General features: G+C 57.6%; 1 protein-coding gene across 2 annotated transcripts; it reads right to left on the bottom strand.

Annotated features, from left to right (window-relative positions):
• On the bottom strand, positions 1–7,423 carry ENO2 (enolase 2). 2 transcript variants are annotated; one of them, XM_031444173.2, is made up of 12 exons: positions 7,317–7,422; positions 6,077–6,173; positions 5,454–5,549; positions 5,240–5,298; positions 4,881–4,950; positions 4,292–4,425; positions 3,837–4,059; positions 2,762–2,959; positions 1,768–1,969; positions 1,438–1,546; positions 1,216–1,274; positions 1–918 (listed from the first exon to the last, which is right to left on the bottom strand). In XM_031444173.2, the coding sequence occupies exons 2-12, from the start codon at positions 6,159–6,161 to the stop codon at positions 849–851; spliced, it is 1,305 nt and encodes a 434-aa protein (XP_031300033.2). In that variant the 5' UTR covers positions 6,162–6,173; positions 7,317–7,422; the 3' UTR covers positions 1–848. The 2 variants fall into 2 exon arrangements, with proteins under 2 accessions (XP_031300033.2, XP_031300034.2); XM_031444174.2 differs by lacking the exon at positions 1,438–1,546 and having other exon boundaries at positions 7,317–7,423.
• Between the last annotated feature and the right edge of the window lie 50 nt (positions 7,424–7,473).

The raw sequence follows: 7,473 nt of genomic DNA, 5'->3' as shown, positions 1-7,473 counted from the left end.
TGCACGGTGACTCAGACTTTAATGGTGGTGCTCATTTCAACGCCACAGAGGTGCTGGCAGCTGTGGAACACGGCACGGAGGGGAGTGAGACAGTGCTGGGGTACAGCTGGAGGAAGAACGGGGAAGCGACGGCCGGGGAGAGAGGAATGGGGGAGAGCCCCCAGGCGCACAGCCCCACCTCTGGACGGAGCCAGGCTGCAGTTAAGGCTTGGAACACACAGGAACTGTCATCATTCAGTTACCCTTCCCGTTCCAGCAAGACTCCCACCCCAGGCCATCTGGGAATCTACAGTCACATGAAATACAGACACACAACCCCCTCCAGTCAGGCCGGTCTCTGGCCCTGGAGTTATGGGGAAGTGATTCATTAACTAACAAGATGAATGAAAAATAAATAAATGAATAAATATTACCCTAGAGCCTCCTTCGGCCAGGCACGAGCACGCAGCCAGCACAGACCTCCCCTCCACTCAGCACTCAGCGCAGTTCTGCCTCATACAGATTACAGAAACACGACCAGCACAAAGGACACGTGACGCATGCCCCCTCTGTAAACAAATACCACAGCAACTGACCCTGACACTCCGTCTCAGACCCTGATCGGCCCTCCGTGGACGCCCTTAAAACCCTCAGTCCATGGCCAGTTTTTGAGGAGGGAGAATGGAAAGGAAGGAGTGGAGAGTGTGGAACCCAGAGACGGGCGAGCGGAGACAGCAGGGGCTGGACCAGCCAAGAAGCATCGCAGCAGGTCAGCTGGGGTGTCTGGGGTGAAATTTCGAGCAGGACCAGAAGGAAGAGCTTCCAGGAGGAGGGGTGAGGGGTTCCAAGTCTCCAGGCCGGTAGGGGAATCACAGCACGCTGGGATTGCGGAAATTATGTCCCGCGAAGCGAGCTTCATCCCCCAGCTCTTCTTCAATCCTGAGAGAGATAAGCCAAAAAAGAAGCATCAGGGGAGCAGTGGTACCCCTGCCTCTCTTTCCAGGAGGCCTCCATTCTCCAAGCCCCTCACACCATCCGCTCCTGGATCCTGGACTGAGCCTGGGCATTCCCTGGCTTTCCATGGGCCATCAGTCAGGCCATCTGTAAACACATCACTGAAAAATATTTTCTGGATGCCTCCAGTTCTCCAGGCCCTGGGCACTGGAGATGAAATGGTGGGCAAACGGGCTTTGAACCCTCTGGTCCCTTGGCCCCCGTTCCCCGAGGTTCCCTCACCTCATGAGTTGGTTGTACTTAGCCAGACGCTCGGAACGGCACGGGGCACCAGTCTTGATCTGAAACATCCCAGAAGATAAGTAGCTCAGTGGCTGCCCCTTCGCTCCCTGAAAGAAAATCTATACTCCCTTGAAATTCCCCCAATACCTGCAGACACCTGGAAGGAGAGACTCACCTGAGCCCAGAACCCACCAACTGCACAGAGGTCTCCCTCCCACTCACCTGGCCTGTGCACAGCCCCACCACCAGGTCAGCGATGAATGTGTCCTCAGTTTCTCCTGAGCGGTGACTCACCATGACCCCCCAGCCGTTCTCCTGGGCCAGCTTGCACCTACAGCCACACAGCAGCACTGGGCCCCAGCCCCCAACACCTGCACTCTCTCCCCCACCCCAACATTGGTCAGAAAACATCTGGACGGAGAAGAACCAGGAGGGCCATGAAGGTGACTCCAGGATCCTGGGGGACAGTGGGGGGCAGGAGGGGAAGGGGGCCACTTGCAAGAGGCATCCCACAGAAATGAGCTGAGTGGGAGAGGGCCGGAGGGCACTCACGCTTGGATGGCTTCTGTGACCGAACCAATCTGGTTGACCTTCAGCAGCAGGCAGTTGCAGGCCTTCTCCTCCACAGCTCGCTCGATCCGCTTTGGGTTGGTCACAGTCAGGTCATCACCCACAATCTGGATCCCCACATTGGCCGTGAACTTCGACCAGGCAGACCAGTCATCCTGGTCAAAAGGGTCCTCAATGGAGACCACTATGGGGAAGAGGTGAGGGGGCTCTGTGTCAGGCCAGAGCACCCCCACTTTGACTCCCTGAATGGACAGATGAGACCCCCTGGCCGACTGCGCCTCCGCACCCCCACTTCCCGCCCCCCTGAAATAATCCTGCCTTGACTGATTCTTATCTTGATTCTTCCTAAAACCTTTGAAGAAACAAAGATTTAGAAACTTGCTCACAATCTGTCTTTGCACTTTTCTATTTTCTACCAGGAGGCCCTTCCTCGTTGCTGTTCTAAATCCTTCATTCTGCAAGTTATGTCTGTTTTCTCTCGCTCGGTCTCAGGAAGATGTAAACCAGCTGCCTCCATCCATGGGTGAAAGGCCCCGGGAGACCTGGAGCAGGTGATTCAGCTCCCCCTCGGCCTCCTGTTCTAGCCACACGTGGCTCCAGCCCCACTCAGCACCCAGTTGTATCAATCAAAGAATCTGAACTGTGCTAGTTCCCTGCCGGATCCGGTCACTCTCTCACCGTGCCTGGCTCCTTCCACACCCTCCCCACGACCCTAGCAGCAGTTTCAGAGCTCGTGACTTTACTCAGGATCCAAAGCAGATGGAACAGATTCATCACAGATCCCTGCACATTTACACGATGGACAAAGCCCAGCCTGCAGGAGGCTCCTTCACCCGTCTCTGGTTCTCAGGGCTTTCTTAGGACATCTCTACCTGGCCCCTGAAGCAGCATCCCCTAAGGTCCAGAGCTGCTCTAACACATCCCTGCCTAACCCCTCCCCTCCCCCTGCCCTCTCAGCCCCAGCCCTTGCTCTCACCAGGATAGTCCCTGACAAAGTCCTGGTAGAGAGCCCCCAGCTGGTCCGCAGTGATGTATCGGGAAGGATCAGCAGGAGACTTGAAGTCCAAGTCATATTTGCCATCACGATAAAACTCCGAGGCAGCGACATCCATGCCAATGACAATCTTTTCCGTGTAGCCAGCCTTGTCAATGGCTTCCTTCACCAGCTCCAAGGCTGGGGATGGAATACAGTGAGATCATCAGCAGGAAGGGTGCATGAGGAGGAATGAGAGACAGAAAGAAATTCAGAACAGAGGTGCAGGGTTGTGGCTGGGAAGAGATCTGGTGGAGGTGGTTTTGGGGTTATCCCAAGGTCTGGGACGAGCAGGCCACCTTCAAGGAAGACAGAGGAATGGGATGCTGTTAATAATAGTTTTTTTAAATAGCTGTCATCTATTGAGGGCTGTGTCACCTAAGCACTTTACACAGATGATCTTGTTTAATCCTCACAGTGATGCTAAGAGGTAGATACTGTTATGGTTCCCATTTTACAGATAAGAAAGACAAGCACAGAGAGCACAACCGAGTGAGCAAGGTCACCAGCCAGGAACTCTTTAAGTCAAGATGCAAATCCAGGCAGTTTGGCTCCAGAACATTAACTCTTAGCCATGACCTGTCTGTATTGTTCTCATCATTATAAGTTTTCTCCCAGGGTAGAGAAAAATTAAGAATCCTAGAGGCCTACGAGGTTGGAGTGGGAATGGGACACATTTGGAGTGTATTCCCTGGAGTCTGGTGTATCTCATCAAACTGAGAATCCATCAGAGTTAAAGGCTGGGATGGATCCCACAGACGACCTCCCGGCACTGCCAGGGGCTCCAGTGGGAACTTACAGATGCTAACGGATCTGGCTGGGCAGGTAAAGACCGTCCTTTTAGGCCTGCGTGTGAATTTGTTACGCCCTCTGGCACCCACTCCGAGGACTGGTACCTCTTGGAGTTAGTTCATGGACCCTCCTGCATCCTCCTTGGGACTTGGTGAAGTGGGTGGCCCTCCCTGATGTCCCAGGATGGAGTGAGACTTAGAGCTGGGAGTGCGGCTCCGGGCCTCACCTTCACTGTTCTCCAGGATATTGGGGGCAAAACCACCTTCATCTCCCACATTGGTGGCATCCTTGCCATACTTGTCCTTGATGACACCCTTGAGTGTGTGGTAGACCTCCGCCCCGAGTCGCATGGCATCCCGAAAGTTCTCGGCGCCCACAGGGAGGATCATAAACTCCTGCATGGCCAGTTTGTTCCCAGCATGAGAGCCACCGTTGATCACATTGAAGGCCTGGGAGCCACAAGAGGATGGAAAAGTCACAGAGCACTTCCTTCTCTGCCCCTGGGAGTCTCAACCCAAGATCCCAGACTTCCTCCAGCTGCCCAGACTCAGGGTCTCCTGTCCCCATCCTTTCTCTTTAGCTGCCCCAATTCACTTTCCTCCTTCCCATCGGTCCTTGCAAGGTCCCCTGCTCCCTCCCTACCCACCCTTGGGAGAGGCACAGGCAGGAGGCAGTGCTCACCGGCACAGGCAGGATGAGGTCTGAGTTCCCAGCCAGCTGAGCAATGTGGCGATAGAGGGGCAATTCCCGCTCCGCCGCCCCTGCCTTACACACGGCCAGGGACACACCCAGGATGGCGTTGGCCCCAAACTTGGCTAGGAGATTATAGAGGAAGGCACTGAGCAAACATGTCCCCTTTCCCTTCTAGCCCTGGCCTCCACCTATACTCCCCAGAAGGAACCAGTAAAGGAGACCCCCTCCTCCCTCTCCACTCCTGCAACTCCTCATTCATCCTCTTCTGAAAATAGCAGGGGCAGGGGGCGGGGATGACTGGAAAGGGTGGAGAGCTGTAATTATTCCTAAACATCCCTGAGACCACAGACTTCTGCTGCCAACTCCCCCTTCCTTATGCTGCAGAGTTTGTCCTTCTGTCTAATGTCACTCCCTCCCACTGCAGGGCAACTCATCTTCTCTTGCTCTGGCTTTGGGAGGAGGCCACAGGAAGGGCTGGTCCTTCCAAAGAAGCCCTCACAGCACTGGCCCTTCACCTGTCTGTCTGCCCCTCTCATGCCCACCTGCACACCCCCGCTTTCTCCCAGCCCCCGCTTACACTTGTTCTCAGTCCCATCCAAGTCCAACATCAAGTTGTCCAGCTTCTCCTGTTCCACCACACAGAGACCCTGCAAACAGAGCCTCCATCACCCAAGGCTGGGATAGAGACTGGACCCTAAGATAGAGGGGACCCCCATCCACACACAGGCTCACATCCAGCCAGGGTCCAACCAGGTTCCTGCGACAGCAGCCTGTCTGGATTAGGGGACCTGAACCCCCATGGGAACAAGGAGCACCCTTCCCTTGGTAACCATGATCCCAAGAGGTGGGCCTTTCTCCCTTTTCTTCACCCTCCCCTAATCTAGGATCCCTTCCAGGACTCTGGTCCTGCCATCCCCAGCAAAGAGTGGGCCTCACTGAGCTGATGAGGGCCGGGGCGATGGTGGTGTTGATGTGGTCCACTGCCTTCATGACACCTGGGGAGAGGTAGAGAGGCCAGGCCAGGTCAAGCCAGGAGGAGCCAGAAGGGAAAGGTGGGGGGACGGCATGCAGGAAGAGGGCTGGGGACTGGTGTGAGGTAGGAATATAACGCTGATGAATGCGAGAGCCCAGAACAGAGAAAGGGCCTCACCTTTGCCTAAGTAACGCTGTTTGTCCCCATCCCTTAGCTCCAGGGCCTCATAGATACCAGTGGAGGCTCCGCTGGGCACTGCAGCCCGGAAAAGACCTGGGAGGGGCACGTGTAATGAGGAGGAAGACAGGACACCACAGGGACCAGAGATTCCTTCAGCCTTCCAGCTCCACATTACCACCTGCAACATCCAGCCTTCTCCCACACTGCTCCTTAACACACACACACACACACACACTCATACAGAGGCAGATGCACAAGCAGTGGCCTCTTCATCTGCCCAACTGAGGTGCCACATGGATAAGCAGGAACCCATGGAAATGAAGCAGGCAACGCGCGCGCGCGCGCACGCACACGCGCGCACACACACACACACACACACACACACACACAGTGCGCACGCGCGCACAGACACACACAGTGCACACGCAGAAGTGCAGAGGCAGAAACTAGAACCCAGAGGCCAGCCTCTCCTGGTTCCCTTGGACAGGAATGATCCAGCCCCCACAGTCCGGGCTTGTGAGCCTGGCCCAGCACCCCATCCCCACCAGGAATCTGGGAAGCCTCCCCTCCCAGGCCAGGGCAACCCAGCATGGGGGCTGTGGGAAGGCCCTGCCCGTTACCTTTGGCAGTGTAGAGATCCACCTCCACCGTGGGATTTCCACGGGAGTCCAGGATCTCCCGGGCCCAGATCTTCTCGATGGACATGATGGCTGGGATCTTAGGTGGAAGGGAAGGAAGGAGAAAGCTAAGAGGCTTAGAGGGGTGGAGCCTGATATCAGTGGGAGGGGCCGGACGGTGGGAGGCTGGGAGGGATGGGAAAGTGGGTACTGCAGTGGGTGGGGGTGGGGAGGAGCAGGTTGCGGCCGTCGGCTGTAGAAGGGATCCCCCCCGCCGTGGGGAGAGGAGAAGGTCAAAGCAGTGAAGAAGGGGAGGTCACTGCGGTGGGGGGCGGGGTAAGAGTAAACGCCGAGAAGGGAGGACACCGCAGTGAGGAGGGGAGGGGCAGCGGTTTCCTCGCCCCCTCGGCAGCTGCAGCAGCAGCCGGCGGTGGGGTTCCCCCAGATCGCCTCAGAGCCGTGTGGCTGCCAGCCTTGCATGTCTCCGTGGAGCCAGAACATGGGTTGCCTGGACAGCTGGGGCCTGTCCTCCGGAGCCCCCATCTCAGCCAATTTAACACCCCAGCCCCCACTCCTGGGTCCCAATCTCTCTCCAAACGTACGTCCCTCCTCTTCCGGAGAGATGTACAGTAGAGAAGTCTGGAGAGAGGGTCCTCAGTCTCTGGGGGTTGCAGTCGGAAGGGAGGGGGAGGAGAGATCCGTGGGGAGAGGCAAACCTGGGCCAGCCCTCCCCTCGACCCCTAGGCAAATTCCCCCCGCCTCCCATCCCTTCCCCGTGCAGTGGAGAGCAGCACCGTAATGGGAGAAGGCAATGCGGGGGAGGAGTGGGAGAGAGGGGGTCTAGAGGAAGTCTGGGGATGCTGAGGAAGGATGAGAGAAGACATTTCCCCGATGCAAAGCCAAGGGACATGCCAGGATAAAAATGCACAGTCCTGAGAGACCATGAATTTAAAACATCGACAGAGGCGAAGACGGGCATGGGGAGGGGGCAGGCAAGGGTAGAGAAAGGCGCAGTTAGAGACACACAGGTGTGGAGAGGCCTGGCGCCCTAATGAGGAAGGGGCGACAGCCTGAAACCGACCGGCCGGGGATGCCAGGGAAGGAGGGGTGCCGGGGAGGCGCGGGTGATGGAGCAGGTGCGCAGCGCCGCGGGGCAAGGGATGCGCGAGGCAGGGGAAGAGGGGCGGGGGCGCAGCGGCGAGGGAAGGGGGCGGAGGGGCGCGGGGCTCCGCCGGGGCTTCACCTCAGGGCTGCAGACCCAGCCTCTGGCGGCGGTGCTGGCGGTGGCGGCGGCGGCGGCGGCGCAGAGAGAGCGGGAGTGGCGGCGGCGGCGGCTGCGGCTCCCGGGCGGCGGGCGAGAGGAGGCGCCGATAGGGCCGGGCGGGCGCATGTGACCCGGA

The sequence above is a fragment of the Camelus dromedarius genome, chromosome 25 (genome assembly GCF_036321535.1).
Source record: "Camelus dromedarius isolate mCamDro1 chromosome 25, mCamDro1.pat, whole genome shotgun sequence".
NCBI lineage: Eukaryota > Metazoa > Chordata > Mammalia > Artiodactyla > Camelidae > Camelus > Camelus dromedarius.
Note: the sequence above shows the minus strand (reverse complement) of the source record. Positions and strands in the feature narration are given on the sequence as shown.

Bases quoted from the DNA above. Each gene is read 5' to 3' on its own strand.
- ENO2 (XM_031444173.2), bottom strand. From the start codon at position 6,161: ATGTCCATCGAGAAGATCTGGGCCCGGGAGATCCTGGACTCCCGTGGA. The intron at 5,550-6,076 runs GTAACGGGCAGG...TGCCCCTCCCAG, and splicing joins GGATCTCTACACTGCCAAAG to GTCTTTTCCGGGCTGCAGTG. The intron at 1,275-1,437 runs GTGAGTGGGAGG...GGGATGTTTCAG, and splicing joins TGGGGCTGTGCACAGGCCAG to ATCAAGACTGGTGCCCCGTG.